General features: G+C 38.4%; 1 protein-coding gene across 1 annotated transcript in view; it reads left to right on the plus strand.

The window, feature by feature from the left end:
- The window catches only part of LOC131992316 (transcription factor 4-like), a 316278-nt gene that overhangs the window by 64366 nt on the left and 232646 nt on the right, over window positions 1-19266 (plus strand). Inside the window, exon 5 of the mRNA XM_059357855.1 lies at window positions 18545-18600. Coding sequence (XP_059213838.1) covers window positions 18545-18600 — 56 coding nt within the window. The remainder of the gene's footprint in view (window positions 1-18544; window positions 18601-19266) is intronic.

Raw genomic sequence — 19266 nt, forward strand, 5'->3', positions numbered from 1 at the left:
GGCTCGGCGCTCAGTCATGTTTACACTTGACGACAGGACGCCATGAAAGAGCGAGGAGAGGCGGAAGATAAAAGGGAAGAAGAAAGAAAGTAAAGAGAGGCAGGGAGAGATGAGAGGGAGAGGGAGGGGGAGGAGCAGAGAGAGGAGGCATGGAGGTGAGGGAGAGGGGAGAAGAAAGGGAAGAGGGGGAGTAAAAGAAAGAGAGGTTGTTTTTGGTGTTAATGAAATCAGATAAGGGTGTGATCCAGGATCAATCAGAGTCACTGTGACATGCAGATGACACAATTAACCTTAAACCATCATGCTAAAGATTCATTAGAGACCTCAGGTAAGCCTGTGTGAGCCTTCATTGGAAGCAGCACATACATGACAAGTACTGACACAGTGTTGAGACACAAGGCTGAGTTGCATAACATCAACATTGAAATGGAAGGAAATTTGGGCACTTGAGATGTTTCAGTGCAGACCTTGAAATGACTCGAGTACCTTTTCTTTTTTTTTCATTCATGCATTCCAGGTTGTTTGCTATTTACTGTTTATAGTTCAGTCGATTACAGGAAATGACTGGCTAACTGATTGGCCGTTGAATGAACCTAAAAGTAAAAATGTTGAATTTTAATTCAAATATGATGATTAGTGGTCGACCGATACAGGTTTTTTATGGTCGATGCCGATACCGATTATTTTGACATCAGTCCCGATATGTGCTGTCGATTTTTGGGGGACTAAACATATGAACAGTTGGATAGCAAACAATGTGTATGTTGTTATCGGCCTCAAGGTGGTGGTGCCTCAAATTAGTCCATATATTTGATGTGTTTTTCTATGTTTGTCTACAGTGGGAAAGGAGCCCTATGTGACTGTAAGGTCGACCAATGTTTAAAAACCCCACGTTGACCCGATAATTTCAGTTGCAGAGAGAAAGAGAAAGAAATACACACTCTCTGCCAGGGAGGGAGGGGCCAATGCCGATACAAGTAAAAAAAAAAAGCAAATATCGGCCCGATATATGGACCAGCCGATGTTTTGGTTCTCTAATGATGATCACCTTGTAAATCTTTGAATTTAAGTTTGATTTTTAGTATCCCTCTGTGGCAAAGGCTGATAGCAAGCTATCAAATAGGCAACATAGTGTTAATGCAGGAAATGCATAATGGCTGTTGGAAATATCAGCATTTTCCTTATGACATTATATATTGTAAAATTACAAATAAAAACTCCATGCGACTAGGGCTGGGCGATATGGACCAAAAGTCATATCCCGATATATTTAGGCTGAATATTGATATATAATATATATCCTGATATTTTTATCTTAAAGTGAGAGCAAATGCTCAGTCAAAGTCAATTATGACATGTCACAAGTAGTTTTATTGAAACCGTTTATTTAAGCGAACATAAATACTGTATAACAACAGGAGTACCTCTTTTTCTAAATCAAAGAACCCATAAAGTGCACATTTAAATAAATAAAAAATCTTAAATAAAAATAGCCTATGAAATTAAATAGGTCAATCTTTTTCTGAACTGAATATATTTATATGAGAAAAGAATAACAAATTAATTACAAAAAACTAAATATGACAAACCCTAGTAAGGGCAGCATTTATATATGAAGAAAGAAAAAAAAGGAACTATATCGATATATGCGATATGGTCTAATTCCATATCAAATTAAAAAAAAAAATATCGATATATCTTTCATATCGATATATCGCCCAGCCCTACATGCGACTAAAATAACAATATATTAACTTACAAGAGCATGGTGTTCATATGAGTTCATCTCTTAAAAGCAGTAAATATAGTAAACATGACCCCATTTGAAGGCATCACCCAGATAACCTATTGGGTGACCCAAATAAACCACACCCTCACACATACACACACACACACACACACACACACACACACACACAGAAAAACTGTGTGCAACGCAGGTGAATGTTTTTTTAAATGTGCGGAAAACAGCAACAATGTTCACTAAAACTACTGCAGCTTGATGGGAATACAAGAGGTGCTCTACAGAGGAGATAGGGACCAAATTGCAATACATAAACTCAAGTTTGATTTTTTAATCAGTAAGATCATCAGTAAGAGAAGAGGTGAGACAGGTAAGGGGGGTCCATCCCTCCTTTTTATAAGAGGGGGGACGGACGGAGAAATTAGCCACTTTCCCACTGCTGAAAAAAGAAAAGAGAGAGAGAAAAAAGAAGGAAAACAAGATGGAGTGCTGTTTTTTTTTATTTTCCCCGCTAATTAAAAGCAGATGTCAAGGTACAATTCTCAGAGCTTGTTTAACGCAGCACAACTGTTTCCTGATTTACTTTCTAGGCTTCTCTGCACTTGTTGAGAGACCATTTCGCTTCTCCTCATCCAACCCACTGGACTTTCTCCAGTTTCAAAAATCTCTCTGCTCCCCCCTTCTCTCTCTCCCTCTCTCTCTCTCTCCCTCTCTCTCTCTCTCTCTCTGTATGATTAAGCTCACTCGTCCCTCTGCTTGCATTAGCTCTAAGCTGGCAGGTGTCTATGAGATAGAGTTTTATAAAGCCAACAAACACAAAAACCTCCACAGAGAGGAAGGAGCCTTAATTGAATTGTCAAACACGAGTCTACCCAGAGACTAAGTCTGACAAAAACTCATCCGAAACACTGCCTGTCTGTGTCGACGTCTCACCGTCTCATTGTCCGCCTGTCTTACTGTCTGTGCTTGCGTTGACTTGAGTCTGATGAGGGAATCCAGGGACGACCCACTCACACAGGTGTTTACCTCAAGGGAGCGGTTTAAAGTCTCTCTCAATGTAAACTTTGTGTTGTGATGGCTACTTTCACGTCATTTCAGCTGCCATTATCACAGGTATAAGTGGCAACTTCCACAGACCACTAACTGACGTAGTTACAGGAAAGAAGGATTACTTTACACGTGTCTGATTGCGATCAGATTGCTCTAATGAGTCTCTTCTCCCATTTACACTTAGTCATTTTGTGTGTCTCGGGCGGTTTTCGCTAGCTATCTGTTTGCAGAAGAGCCAAGTGTCCATGCTTCCAAGAAGAATTCAAGACAGATTATTTCAAAATTAAAGACAGATGTTGGAAATGTGTAAATGCATCATCTCTCCAAGACACATCTTTACTTCTCCGACTGTAACTATGCCAGTGGGAGGAAGTGTGTGTCCTGTGGTAGTGGCAGTCTGTCTTTCACATACAAAGCAACAGGAGAGATGTAACTACAGTAATGTTGGAGTGTTTATCTGGTCCCTGATCAGTGTTACCAAGTGATCTGTATGGATATGAGAGTGTTGATCCGTAGGCAAGAAAAACTTTTGCATCTGAATGCATCATTAGCTTCCTTCAGTTATTTGTTACTGTTTTGGCTCACAGTGCATGTTAATCTTCTTGTGACATTTTTTGCAGAACATTTCTGCGGTGCCGGTCTCGCTGGTGTATATCCGGATAAATTATCTAAGTCAAGATTTCCCCTACCATTAATCGGTCATTGTTTACAGTTTGATTAGTGACTTTATCAATCAACTTCATGGCATTTTCGCTATCGCCATCTTGATCTAAGGCTGTCACCATATTGTTTTTTTGCAACCAGTATGCACAGAACAGATGGGGTCATCCTTATGTTCCCTGGGACCTATGTTCCCTTGGTCCTATGTTCCCCGGGACCCATGGCATGGGAGACAAACTAACGACTGAGCAAAAGCCTAGGTTTCCAACTCAGCGGTTAGGATCGGTCTTAATGCTAGGGGCGAAGGAAACAAAAAACACTTTATCCACGCTGCTGAAAAAAATCCTAGAGGAAACACTGCACTTGATTATCATTGTATTAATATGAATAACAGTTTCCAAGAAGAAAACACACAGTGCTAGCTATCTGTCAATTTAAATGTAGCCAGGCACTAAAGCATACTCAATCAATCAATCAACCAATCAACCAATCAACCAATCAATCAACCAACCAACCAACTAACCAATCAAACTTTATTTATATAAACTAAAAGACTAAAGACAACAGGACAGGATAAAAACTATTCTGGTTTATCCTCTATTTTACTCTAAATGACACCATCAATTACAGAATGAACGTCATGCTGCATTGAAGAAGACTTGAAACTAGAGATTCAGAGAATGAAGTAATGAGAAAAATGTTCGCCATAATAACCAATCAAGCAAGAAGTAGGGTCACTTTGCTATTGACACATACAAACTGACTCCTTTTTGCAGCTGGTTGAGTCGCCCCCTGCTGTCTGTTAGAAATAATGCAGGTTTAAGGCACTTCTGCATTGGCTTCACTGTTCAGGTCCGGAGGCAAAAAAACTGCTGTTCAAATGCATTGAAAAGATTTTAAAAGATACCCTTGTATGGGTGTAGTAGGCCTGAAGCATGAAAATCTTTGTAGCAGGCTGCAACAGTTTTGATAACTTCCAGCTACCGAAAACATGAAGTGTTCCAGTCATTACTGCACAATCATGTCACTATTAAATCACTAACCACTTCAATAAACTCTGTTTCCTTTTTTTTTTCATTCTGCTTACAACTAGTTTCCAGCCAGCCTTTGGCGCTGTGCCTTCATCTGCATTGTTCTCACTTAGTCTTTATAAAAGTTTTGCTAACTCTGCTGCTTTTTAGCTTCCGACCAGTTTGCACACAGATTTTTCCCCCCTTTTTTTTTTTTTAGTTTCCTTTTGTTCCTCTGGTTGTGATGGTGTGTAGAGATCTAAGCCACAGTTGGCTCGGCTTCACATGGGCCTGTGTGGAGAGACGAGGGGGTTTGTCAAAGGAATCGCCTGCGCCGCTTATTCTTCCTCCACACAGAGATGGAAAGAAAAAAATAAAACAAAACAAAAAGGAACGGCCTTCTTATTATCAATATTAATCTCTCTTTTTGGAAAGGCCTCTGTAGGCTCTGAGCTCGGCTGTCTTTAAAAACACACACGACGCGGCTGATTCAAGAAAACCGTGTTTGAACTCGCTAATGTTTTTTCTCTCATACTTTTTCTGTCTCTCCCTCCCTTTCTCTCTGTCTCTCAGTCTACAGGAGCTATTCTCTCTCTTCATTTAGCGTGCCATTAGCTCTCCAAGCTGTTGTTTGTTTTCTTGCTTTAATGTGCTTTTTTTTAACAAAACAGCAGAAAAACAAGCGAAAAAAAAGAGAAAATAACAAAAGATGCAAGTGACTGATACATAAAGCATGCACACTTTCTGGTGTGTGCATGTGTGTGTTGGCTGCTGCGACTGTATGTGGTTGCATGGTTTGCAAATGTTGGCCTGTTTGTGTGTGTGTGTGTGTGTGTGTGTGTGTGTGTGTGTGAGGGCATTGGCACTAAGCTTACTTGGGTCCAGATGTTCTAATTATAGAACAGCTCTGCTGCCTAATGACAGGAAATGCTGGCCTCTGTGTGTGTGTGTGTGTGTGTGTGTGTAGAACTACGTTTCTGACGGACACAGTGACACATTGACTGAATGTGCGTGAGACAGACACATGAATGAAATTCTTGTCATTAACCTCTTGAACCCTGATTTCCTCCCTAAATTTCCTCTTAAATAGCTTCTGAGTTTTTATGCGACACATTTGCTTTGTTAAGCATGTTTTAGAGGAAACATAACTGGCAACCTCCTGGCAAGTCCAGGAGAGGTGACACATACTTAGACTTCTACTTAGGGAAGGAGGTTGTTCAACATCATTGAAGCTTGTGTGAAAAATGTGGTAATCATACCAAATCGAAGCTATGTAAATTTGTGTTAATGAATATGAATAAAAGTCCCTAAGGAAAAGAACTTTATGTAAAAAAATAAAGTAAGTAACTACTGGTTTTGAACAAATGGCGGACTTTCACCCAAGAAAACGAGGTTTGTGTCCTATGTAAAAACAAAAGTATATAACTTTTATGTAACTTCCACGGCTCATGTCCCCCTGGTACCCTCTCACAGTATTGCCATATATTAATTTACTGTTTAAAGTGTCTTTTATAACACCTAACCAGGAAGTATTTGGCCCTAAACCTAGGCCAATGGTTTTGTACAAGTTTTCCAATATAAATGGCAGAAGAGGTTGTGTGTCAGTACCACAAATTACGGCTAGCAGGCACGTATTGCGGCTTGCGTTTTACGTGGTACAACGGCACATTCTTAAATAGCACACACGTATGGTCCACGTTTATAAAAAAAAGGCTGCATTTTCTGTGGATTTATGTTCTATAAAACCACTGACCTAGGTTAAGGGCAAAAAATTTGTTGGCAAGGCGTTAAAAAAGACAGTTTACACAGTGAATAAATGTACGTAAATGTCGGATATGAAGTGGTTACAAAGGTCACGTGACTGCTGCAAGTTACACAAAAAACATAAGTTACGTTAAAAAATGTGATTCACGTAACTTACGTAACGTTTGTTTTCACACGAGGAAGAAACTCCGTTGTCCTTGGTGAAAGTCCGCCACTTGTTCGACCCATCCACCACCTCAGCCTCCAACTGAATGTGGGAATCCGCCCTTTAAAACTTCTCTTCGCTGTCAATCACTACAACGTCAGCAAGATGGCGGCGGGTGCATTTTAGCAGACGGTGAAATACGGAGACACAGCTAGTTTTTCGCTGCCTGTACAGTACACGCAACCTACATTGACGTTTTTGTCTGGAGAACAGACTGCTTTTGTAGCATAAATTCACCAAAACTGCATCTTTTTTTACAACCGCGAACCACACGCAAATGTATAATGACGTGTGTGCTATTTTTTAGAACGCTCTGTACTGCGTATGGGTCATCTGGGTCATTTTGTCAAAAGCTCATATGTGTCATTAAGGGTGGTACACTGTAAAAAATGTCGGTAGATTTTACACTGAAAAACTGCTAAACCATGTAAAAGACCGTAAAACGATAAATGGGTTCATTTAGTTTAAGTAACAACGAAACACTGTAAATGTATTAATCAGCCCAAACAGTATTTTTTACATTTTCTTTTTGAAAAATACATTACTTCCACTATAAAATACTCTGGCACCGTGTTTGTAACAAAAATATACTGTAATATATATATATAAGCATCACTGTACTTTTTGCATTTATCTTTTGTAAAAAATACTTTTTCTCACTGTTTAATGTACTAAACACCATATCTCTAACAAAAATATCCTGTGATATTTAATGGTGAAATCTTTAATTTATGTAGCATTTTAAAAATATTTTCTGGTCAATCATATGGCAGAACAGCATTTATTTTGATGTAAAAACTTTTTTATTTTTTACGGTTAAAATATGGAATAAAATGGCAATCTTAAATGTCTAATCAAGAGTGGTAATATCTTTTTACCGTAATATTAGAAAAAAATTGCACCGTATTTATTACGGTAAAATTCTGGCAACCACAGCTGCCTTTTTGTTTTTTTACCATAAAAACAACATTGTTTTTTGTTTTTTTACAGTGTAGTGAGCTCTATTCTGTTGTCTAGGTTGGAGATATTGTTACTCATTGACCTGCTAACCTTTAAGTAAAAAAAACCCTCCAATCATAAAAAATCCATCAATAATAACCACCATCAATAAAAAAACAGATTGTTGTCCTCCTCTTCTTAAATCATAAAAATGTTTTTTTGTTCAGTAGTAGCCTTGACGATGGTCATTCCCGTCCTCTCTCCTCGTTACTATGGTAACAAGATGTCAATCGATGTTGCATCTCAATCCTCGTCTCCAACTGTCCTCTCATCACAGCTCTGTAACCACGGTGACAGAGTGAGAGGAGAGCTCTGTGTGTCAAGGGTTGGACGGAGGCGCCGTCTGCTGCTGTGCCTTGCTCAACGGCTCCTCCACAGGGAGGAGGAGAGAAAGAAAGGATGCACAGCAGAAGGAAAAAGGGAGAGGCAGAAGGAGAGAGATGTAGGGAAGGAAGCAAGGAGATAGATAGAAAAGGGAAATAAGTTAAGAAAAGAGGAAATAAGTTAAGAAAAAGGGAAGGAAGGAGGGAAGGAAAGGAAGAGTAAAGGAAGGAGATGAGGAAAGGAGAGAGGTGTAGGAAAGGAAAGAGCGGGGGGAGGGAAGAGAGTAAAAAGAAGGAAAACAAAGATAAGATGAGTAAATGTGGCAGAAATAAGTAAATAACGTAGAAGATGAGAAAAGAAAGGGGAAGAAAGAATGAGATGGAAAAAAATAAATAAAAGGGGGAATCGAGGAAAGGAAAGAAGGAGAGAGGAGAGAGCACGAATCATGGAACAAAACAGGACATGGGCGACTTCCTGAATGTGAATTACATCACTTCCTTTGCTTGTCCAGCCACACACACACACACACACACACACACACACACACACAAACAGAGTGGGATTGTGGGTGTTAGACAGTTTAAGCAGCTTTAAAGGAGAAGATACAGAGACGTAATCTGACTCTTAATTCTGACTGTCTCATCCGTGTGTGTGTGTGTGTGTGTGTGTGTGTGTGTGTGTGTTATTACCCAGGATAATAACATGGATGTAGTTCAGTCGGTACAAGAGTCTCCTCTTTGCATTATATAAAATTTCTGCATGAGATCTTTGTGTCTCTGTTTTCTGTCACTCTTTGTCTTTTGCTTAATAATTCTATGTCTTTAAAAAGGTTTCATGTATTTGATATATTCAATATATTCTTCTATCTAATTCTTTACTCCTCTTCTTTCCTTCTCTCCTCTTTTTTCTTCTTCATTACCTTATCTCTCTACCTTTAAGTTATCGTTCAGTATCTGTAGTTTCTTCTTGTAGTTTCCTTGTTTCCTCACCTTATCTCTTCTCCCCTCTTCTTGTTTCCTCTCCTTATCTCTTCCTTTCTCTCCTGTTGTTTCCTCTCATTTCCCCTTATATTTCCTCCTCTCCTCTCCTCAGCCTCCCCTGTCCTTGTTTCCTCTCCTTTTCTCTTCCCTCCTTTCCTTTTTTTACTCTTATCTCCTTTCCTTGTTCCCTTTCCTTATCTCTTCCTTTCTCTTCGGTTGTTTCCTCTCCTTCCCTCTAATATTTCCTCCTGTCCTGTCCTCTCTTCAACCTCCCCTCTCCTTGTTTCCTCACCTTATCTGTTTTCTCCTTTCCTTGTTCTCCCTCCTTATCTTATCCCTCCTCTCCTCTTTTTTCCTTCCCCTCCCTTTGTCTTCCCTTCTTTCATTTTGTTTACTCCCCTTTCCTTGTTTTCTCTCCTTTCTTCCCCTCATCTCCTCCCCTTATATCTGTACTTCCTCTCCTCTTGTTTCCTCTCCTCTCCTTGTCTCTTCCCTCCTTTCCTTTTTTACTCTTCTCTCCTTTCCTTGTTTACTCTCCTTAACTTAATATTTCCTCCTCTCCTCTTGTCAACATCCCCTCGTTTCCTCACCTTATCTGTTTTCTCATTTTCTTGTTCTCCCTCCTTATTGCTTCCCTCCTCTCCTCGTTTCCTTTCCTCTTCTTATGTCTCCACTTCTTTCCTTTCGTTTACTCTCTTTTCCTTTTTTCCTCTCCTTTCTTTCCCTCGTTTCCTCCCCTTATCTCTGTTCTTCGTCTCCTCTTGTTTCCTCTCCTTGTCTCTTCCCTCCTTTCCTTTTTTTACTCTTCTCTCCTTTCCTTGTTTATTCTCCTTCTCTCTTCCTTTCTCTCCGATTGTTCCTCTCCTTTCCTCTATTTCCTCCTCTCCTCTCATCAACCTCCCCTCCCCTCGTTTACTCACATTATCTCTTTTCTTGTTTCCTCTCCTTATGTCTTCCCTCCTTTCCTTTCGTTTACTCTCTTTTCCTTTTTTCCTCTCCTTTCTTCCCCTCGTTTCCTCCCCTTATTTCTGTACTTCCTCTCCTCTTGTTTCCTCTCCTCTGCCTCCGCGATAACACAACCTGTTTGTTGGGACTTAAACAATCTGCAGTTAGACATTAAGGCCGTGGTGACTTTGACGTCAGCTACAGGTTTCTGAAAGAATGTTTTTAAATCTGGAATTTGGGCTGAAATGTCGACAGTTTGAGTCTTTGGACTAAATGAAACATTGAAAACTTGAGTTGGATATGTGCAAAGGAAAGGAAGTTGAATTTGAGGTCGACTTGAAGTACTTAAGTAACTGAAGTGGCGGTTGAAAGGGAATTATTGGAAGAAGTTGAAGTGGAGGTTGAAACAATTACTTAACCCTCTGAACCCTGAGCTGTTTGAGAGCCTATTTTGCTGTTTTTACATTTTACTCACTGCTGTCTTGTATTTCACTGTAATATATATATATATATATATAAGTCCTGCAGCTCTATGGAATTGGCACAATCAGTGGGAACAACTCAAACATGTTGTTTTATGCAGAATAACACAGTTATAATGACACAAATCATAAAAAAAAGGAAAAACACAAGTTGAATTTCTCTGTTAATATTTTTTTTCTAATAATTTAATTATCATTGAATGGAATTCATTGACATGCTATTCATATTGATCTATTTGCATTATAACCTCTACCTGCAACCTCTCTTGTCCTCTCCACTCTGCTCTGTGTAAAAAGCCTGCAGTTCTGTCAGAGTTTCAGTGAAGATTTGGAACGAGACCGTTCACAATTATACACTTTGTTTTGGTTACTTTTTCTAACGGAAACTTTTACATAACTTTATAAACCGTTGAGGGATTGTCGGAAAGTCCTAATTTCTGTGATAAGGCTTTTTTTTTTTTTAAGTTTCTGTCTACGATAAACGTGTATCTTTGGGTTGTTTTTTTCTTTTTCTAGAAAACATTGTTTTAATGAGGTTTGGACTAATACTCTGTAAATAAATTGATTAGCCAAATGTTTAAAAATGAATGGACAATGGACAGAGTTTCTACAACCCTGATTCCAAAAAACGTTGTGATGCTGCTTTTTTCTTGCAATGAAATGATTCATCAAGGTGGTAATTGGTGGATTAATCAGTAATGAAAATTTAAAAGTAAAAAGTTTCTGCCCAAAATGCTTTATAGAAACTATTAAAGTCCCATTCACTGTGGAGACTTTAAGCTCTCCATGTTTGACTTGAACATACAACCGTATTCCAAAGTTTGGTTTGATTTCCATTTAGAGGTATAGCTCTGTTAAGTTTCAAGTCATTTCCAATAAATGTTGTCTTCAAGGCTGTTTATAGCTCATTATGGCTGCAGTCGTTTCCATGGGAGATGTAGTGTCTGAAATGTTCCCAGTAGGGAAGGTGTAAAACTGTTTGATTTACACAGCAGAGTTTGGCTGAAAAAGAGTCTTCAGGGTATCTTCAGTGAATATGAAGGTTAGAAAACCACCAGAGTCTCCTTTTCATCTTGTGTAAAACAAAATGTTTTTATATTACCATTGACACAGAGCTCTTTTTAGTTGTTTTTATTTTTATTTTTACCATGAATATGATTTATCTATTGTGTTTTACTGAATGTTTATACATAGCTGAGTCCCACATGTCCACTTTTGATGATCATCTTCATTTAAAGAATACAAACAATAGAAATAATGATGTCTGATTGAGTGTGTTTGATTTAAAGAAATTAGAAAAATACCTGAACAGATCTGATGACAGTCAGAACCCTGTCTGATCATCACACGCTGTTTGATGTGTGTGTGTGTGTGTGTGTGTGTGTGTTGGGGGATGGGGAAGGCCTACAGTTAATTATAGAGTTTGGTTGGGGACTGGATGAGAACAGTGGGGCTATAGAGCTCTCACAGGTGCACACACACACATAGACACAGACACACACACACAGACACAGAAACACACATACACACACACACACACACACACACACACACACACACGCGCACACACACGCTTGATGTTCTCCCAGCATGACCACTGTCCTCATTTCTGTCAATCAGAGACCCTTTATTACCATCAACGACAAGTGTGTGTGTGTGTGTGTGTGTGTGTGTGTGTGTCTGTAAAACTGGTCAACATAATTTCACATCACCTTACATACACAACAGTTTGGTTGAAAAAGGAACAATCACACTTTTGAATGTCTGTTGCAGAATTTCTCAGACAGTCCTTATGCATTTGCACCAGCCAGTGCAGGGTTAATGTTTCTTTATCTGTGATTACTTTCACAAACCCCCATTGTTGTTTTCTGTGGCCAGAGAAGAGAAGCTCAATGTTTGTGTATCTAGTCACCTGGTATGAAATAAATCTGCCATATAACCATATTTATACACCATGTAAATTAAAGGTGTGAATCATCAGAGGCCCCAGGAAACGATTTTATCTCGATACTTACTCGATATAATTGCGATTTTTAAGCATTTTGCAATATGGTGAGTATTGCGATACAATATATTGCGATTGAACTGTTTAACTGCATTTTTTGTCCTCAAAATTCTCAACACTTACAACTGTAGTTTATAAGTGGTTGACAAGTGGTGATTTTAGCTTTCTTCTACACCTGTTTTAAAATGGAAGGGATACAGGAGCTTGGTTGGGGTGGTGGGACTGCTCGCAGCAGGCAGCGGAAAACTTCCCTTATTTTCAAATCCAAAACTTGACAGGTATGCCCAGGACAGGTTGTCAAACACATGAACCCCCATGAACTTTGTGTGTTGAACAATCTCCAAGGCAGTCCTATTGATGTGGCCAGCTTCCTTAACCCATGATTCTGTAGCAATAATTGATATTTAAGGCTCAGTCAAGAACCAACTCCAACATCCTTAAAACGGAAAGTTAATGTAATTTATTTATTTCAAATAGAATGTGCAGCAGAGACACTCCAAATAACTCATTATTATTGTTTGATACTACATTGTTCATGTAGGATAACAAATATCATTTTGATGATTTTTCTTATCTCATAGACAAGCCTGGTCCTCATACATGTGCAAAAACAAATATCTCATTTTAAATATTACAAAGAGCGGCTCGGTGGTCAAACTCGGGTACAGGCCTGTTTTTGTCCTCAGTGATCACACACACACACACACACACACACACACACACACACACACACACACAGAGGGTAACTGTATTAATAGGAGTCTGTTTTGTGTCAAGCAGGTCTTAATAGGATCAGTGTGAGAGACATGGAGCTGTCTGTCAGTCTAAGTTCATTAACTGATGATAGATGACCTGCACTGTGTGTGTGTGTGTGTGTTTGTGTGTGTGAGAGAGAGAGAGAGAGAGAGAGAGAAAGAGAGGGAGAGGTGTGTATGTGTGCTTTTAAGAGTGTGTTTTCCTGCTTGTGTGTAAATTCTCTCTGGTGTAATTTATAGCCCTCAATCGGAGGCCTTATCAGGTGCAGGACACATGGACGCCTCCTTCTCTGCTCCTTCTCTGCTCCTCCTCCACGTCTTTTAACTCCCGCACACCAACTTGTATTTCTCTCTCCTCCTCTTCCTCTCCTCCCTCTCTTTCAATCCCACTCATCTTACTTCTCAATACTGAGGGATGTTTTCTTTAATTGCTGTCCTCCTCATCTTCTTCCTCTTCCTCACCTTCAATTCCACTTCTCTTGCATGTGGACCAGCTATCATCAAACTCTCCTGCTCCACTTATATTTCATTTTCCTCCCATCTCCTCTCCTGTTTCCAAACAGACTTTATTTGCAGGTGAAAAACACGTATTGTTGTAACATGTTACAATATGATGGAGGATCATAAATACAAAGCCAGTGGGATTGCCACTGAATGTTCTAGAAAATATATATATATGATGTCTGGTAAAAAAAATCTTCTCATAATACCAAAACTTTGGGTTTAATAGTGACACATGTATGACTAATACTAAGTTATGCATTACTTTTTTTTTTTTTTACTTTTTTTTTTTTTCTTGTTAAATATTGACAATGGGTCATCATATTTGTTCCCTAAATCTAATCCAGTGTGTTCCCTAAACCCGAAACAATCAAGTGTGCATTCTTTTAACCCGGTTGATCAACTGTCTGCTCATAGTGTCTGTTCCCTAAACAAAACATATCCTGTGTGCGTTCCCATGATTCATCTTTTCAACCAATGGTTTTTGTGATCCCATAACTATGTTGAACAAGTGTTTGTTCAATAAATCAAACTGATCGTGTGTGTATTCCTTAAATAAGACTGATTACGTGTTTGTTCCTTCGTCAAAACCAGCCCAACGTGTGTTCCCTAAATAAAACTAATCCAATTTTCCCTAAATAAATACAGTCCAATGCGTGTTCCCTAAATAGAACCAGCTCAATGCGTGTTTCCTAAATAAAACCAGCCCAATGTGTGTTCCCTAAATGAAACCAATCCAGTTTGTGTTCCCTAAATAAAACCACTCCAGTTTGTGTTCCCTAAATAAAAACAGCCCAATGTGTGTTCCCTAAATAAAACCAACCCAATATGTGTTCCCTAAATAAAACCAATCCAGTGTGTGTTCCCTAAATAAAACCAACCCAATGTGTGTTCCCTAAATAAAACCAATCCAGTTTGTGTTCCCTAAGTAAAACCAACCTAATGTGTTTTCCCTAAATAAAACCAATCCAATGTGGGTTCCCTAAATAAAACCAGCCCAATGTGTGTTCCCTAAATGAAACCAATCCAGTTTGTGTTCCCTAAATAAAACCAATCCAATGTGTGTTTCCTAAATAAAACCAATCCAATGTGTGTTCCCTAAATAAAACCAATCCAATGTTTGTTCCCTAAATAAAACCAATCCAGTTTGTGTTCCCTAAATAAAACGAGCCCAATGTGTGTTCCCTAAAGAAAACCAAATTCAATGTTAGTTCCCTAAATGAAACTGATCAAGTGTTCGTTCCTGAAATTGATCCTGTGTATGTTCCCATTAATAATAAAGTCAAAATCTTTTATTTTTTTTAAAAGAATTTTATTTCATTAATTTCTGTGGGTCATCATAGTTAGGTACCAGGAAGTACATCAAAACAACAAAAATGAAAGTTACCTCAGAATTCCATCTGTCTTATTACGTTCAATGCTTCCCTCAATCCTAATAATCGGTTATACAGACCCTAAAGCCAGTTGATCAACTTGATCTAATGTATGTATCTTAGATTTGTATTACAAGTGTGTTCCCTGAACCTTCGTGTTTGTCTCGAAAGATCCACCTGGTCATTGAATATCCATTCCTCCTCACCAAATGACTCATACACGTTACTGCTGATCAAGTGTATGTTCCCCAAATCCAATTTACCATCAAGTGTTTTTGCGTAATCTCCCCTAAACCTAGATAAACTCTTTTCTCTTCCATTCTATTTTACAAATATGTAGCCCAAAGGTACTTTTGTTGAGGTAGTGACTCTTGGTTTGACTCCAAAAGGCTTTTTGTAACTGAACCAGTTTATTTCTATTGTGCTCCCACTAACACACACACACACACACACACACACACACACACACACACACACACAGATAAGCTGACATTCCAAATGACTCGACAATGAATGTAAGCTGCTCACTATACACACACTGACACAATGGAGAGAGCCTATTGAGGAGAGATTTGTTCACTACAATGCATGAGACGACTATGAGCGTGTGTGTGTGTGTGTGTGTGTGTGTGTGTGTGTTTGTGCTGTAAGCGAGAGCTGCGTTTGCACATATTGGTCGACCTGTATGCAGTGATCTACCTGTCATGTACAAAATAGATCCCTTCCCCTCTCGCTCTAGAGCTACTTGCTTCTGGTGTGAAAAAGATGGTGGTAGAAGTTGTTGGAAAGATATAAAGATATTGAATGTTATGTCATGTGATTGAATGGCTTTTTATTCATTCATATGGGTTAGAAGGTGCCCACTCCACCTACTTCTAGGTGCTGAAGGCTGTTGGGTAACACTTTATATTAGGGAACACATATTCAACATTAATTATTTGCTTATTAGCATGCAAATAAGTAACATATTGGCTCATAATTAGTCAATATTAAGTAGTTAATAATGCCTTATTCTGCATGGTCTTATTATACAACCAGTAGGCCATTAATTAAGGGTTTTCCCTCAATAACCTCTGAATTATTGCTTATTAGTAGTAAGTAAGGAAGTTGTTGTATTTGAGTTACGATCTTAATAGGCTCAAAGTTTCTGCCCAAACACTTGATAGAAACTATAAAAGTCCCATTCACTGTGGAGACTGGAGACATGTTTGACTTGAACTACAACCGTGTTCCAAAGTTTGGTTTGATTTCCATTTAGAGGTATAGCTCTGTTAAGTTTCATGTCATTTCCAATAAATGTTGTCTTAAGGCTGTTTATAGCTCCTTATGGCTGCAGTCGTTTCTATGGGAGATGTCGTGGAAGTAAGGAAGTTGTTGTATATGACTATACGATCTTAAAATGCTTTACTTTGTATGTTATAAGTCTCTACATAGCGGTGAACGAAACCATGGAAACGGCAAATAGCCACCGTCTCCACTACGTTCGTGTAGATCAAGTGTGAAGGTGTCCAGTAAAGAGTTGGGTCTTCAGTCTCTTCTTAAAGATTGATTGATAGGGACTCAGCAGATCGGATGGAGTTTGGCAGTTGGTTCCACCACCGGAGCACTACATAGGAGAAGAGTCTGGTTTGAGACACAGAGGCCTTCAGTGGTGGAGGATCCAGACGTCTTTCACTTGAAGATCGTAATGGACGGGAGGGTTTGTGGACCTGAACAAAGGAGTTCAGACATGCAGGAGCTCTGCCAGTTAATATTTTGTAGGCAAGAGACAAGGCTTTGAATTTGATGCAGGCTGCAGAGAGATGAGTAGGGGTGTGACATGTGCTCTTTTGGGCTGGTTGAAGCTGGTTTCTGGATCACCTGCAGAGGCTTGGTGGTGCATGCAGGGAGACCTGTCACAAGAGTTGTTATTATTATACTGATTGGTCAGATGCCACGGTGACACTATCTGTGACGTAGCCTGATCTTCGCTGATTGGCTGGGAGAAATCCATGTGGTGTACGAGCTCATGCCCATTTGGATTTCCGCTGAAGTTACCGAATATGGTTATTTGCCCGATAAAGGGTTGAACTTTAACTCTCTCAAGGGACGCAGACTCCAAATGGGTCCTACACTTCAAAAAAGGTGTGTCTAAAATCAAGATAAAAATACTAAATCTGAGGGAAATGATCTTGCTGCATGGACAGATAATTTCACTTGACAAGATTTCTTAAATTAATATTATTAAATCTAGAAATAAGCATGTTAAAAGCTTAAAATAAGAAATGAACTTGTGAAAGAAGATAAATGATCTAACAGTTCTAAGTTAATTTTAAGTTCATAAGAAACATAATTTGCACTCTGCTCGGGCCAGTTCATCGCTGCTTGCAGCTTAAATTGATCTTGTTTTAAGAGTTAATTTCTTATTTTAAGCATACAACATGCTTATTTATAGATTTAACCATCTTAATTAAAGAAAAGTGAAATGATCTGTCCATGCAGCAAGATCAATTCCCTCAGACTTAGTGTTTTTATCTTGTTTTTAGTCTCCCCTTTTTTGCAGTGTATTGATGTCACCAGTGCAAGATGGCAATGGCTACATCTGTGATTTTTTGTTTTTTTTTGTACAGTGGAGATGCGTCATCCAACTTTATATACAAACTGTGATACAGACATTCATGGTCCTCAGAGGATGAAGCATTCGGATTTTGGTGACCCCGACCGTGTCCTCTATAAGGTTGACATTTATGAATTTAAGTGAAATAGCATTATGAGGTCCATGTGACCTCTCAGTCGGCAGACAGACCTTTGACAGATAACATCATGGATACAGTGTAATGGCAGAGAGGATTATTGGTCTGCGGGAGGCTTAAAGGACCATTACATTTCACAAAGACACATTACAGGCTCTACAATCATAATCAATAATGTTTAATGACATGGATCACGGAGAGAGAATGATGTACGCTCCACTAGTTGATTATAGACCATGTACAGTAATAATATACAGTACATAGTATTAAGTGGTGATCACTCACATGACTAAGTGATTAAAATGTGGGTCTGAGGACTAAAATGTTTACTATAGCAGCTCCTGAGTAACTGATGCATAAAAATGTGGTTTGAAATAGGGCTGGGCAATATATTGATATATTGATATATTTTTAAATATGATATGGAATTAGACCATATCACATATATCGATATAGTTCAAATATACACTGTGATCCTTGCTCCAGGCAAGCTGCAGCTTTTATTTAAGATATTTTTTTCTTTAAATGTGCACTTTATGGAAATTTGATTTTTTTAAAAAGGTACTCCTGTTGTTATACAGTATTTATGTTCACTTAAATAAACAGTTTTAATAAAACTACTTGTAACATGTCATATTTGACTTTGAATGAGCATTTGCTCTTGCTTTGCAATATAAATATCAGGATATATATCGTATATCGATATTCAGTCTAAATATATCGGGATATGACTTTTGGTCCATATCGCCCAGCCCTAGTTTGAAATATCAGGTACAAAAATGATGATGCTGAGGATAGTTTTTGCTTTTTATCCTGGTTTGTTGTCTGCAGATCACTTCATCTTTAAAGTATATTGCTGCATTACATGACATATCATGTCATGTAATATCATGTCACTTATTGTCCCAAACTGTATTTTGGAGTTATTTCTAGATTATTAACTCTCAGTTAAACTTTCCTAAACTGCAATAATGCTATATTGTGTCATCTAAATCTCTATTTTTCTATCTTACAGATATGGAGGAGAGAACGAGTGCAGGCTCATGGGCGAGTGGAAGTCGTTCTTCCAAGGTAACTACCAACAACAATATAATATTAATTAATATAATTTTTTTTTGCATTTATAAGCACTATTAATTCATTTACTCTATTAGAATTCCTGCTGATACTATCACCACCATAATTAATAGACTCGGGGTGTTCTAACAATTCACTTTTCTCCTGAATGCAATATCTCTTTTTTTTTAAATTTCTGGATTTTTTACTGTATTTTATTTAAATTCGGCACCAACGTCAACTTGGACTCAAAGTTCAACTGGTCAGAATTTGGTTGTCAAAAGGTCAAAGGTCACTATCACCTCAGGAAAAAAAATATTTTAACCTTTTTTAGTGTGAGTTCATACACTGATTAAGACAACAATTCACAAACGTCTAATAGGATAAAATTATGAAGTGATGACATTTTATATTCCAAAGGTCAAAGGGCACAGTGACATCATCATCATCATCAATCATAATATTCTGCAAAATACTTTTCTAGCCATTATTCCAGAGGGAAACAGAAGGGGAGATTATGACCATATTTCATATTTGGTTAGATATTGATTTAGTGCTAATTCTGGTTACCCTAACTGTGGTGAATATATAGGTTGAAGCATCCACAAGTTGCCAAAAACTACACTTTATACAAATAATTTAATTCCTTCATCACTACATATATTATAAGACTCTTGACAA

This window comes from Centropristis striata, chromosome 19, assembly GCF_030273125.1.
Source record: "Centropristis striata isolate RG_2023a ecotype Rhode Island chromosome 19, C.striata_1.0, whole genome shotgun sequence".
Lineage (NCBI taxonomy): Eukaryota > Metazoa > Chordata > Actinopteri > Perciformes > Serranidae > Centropristis > Centropristis striata.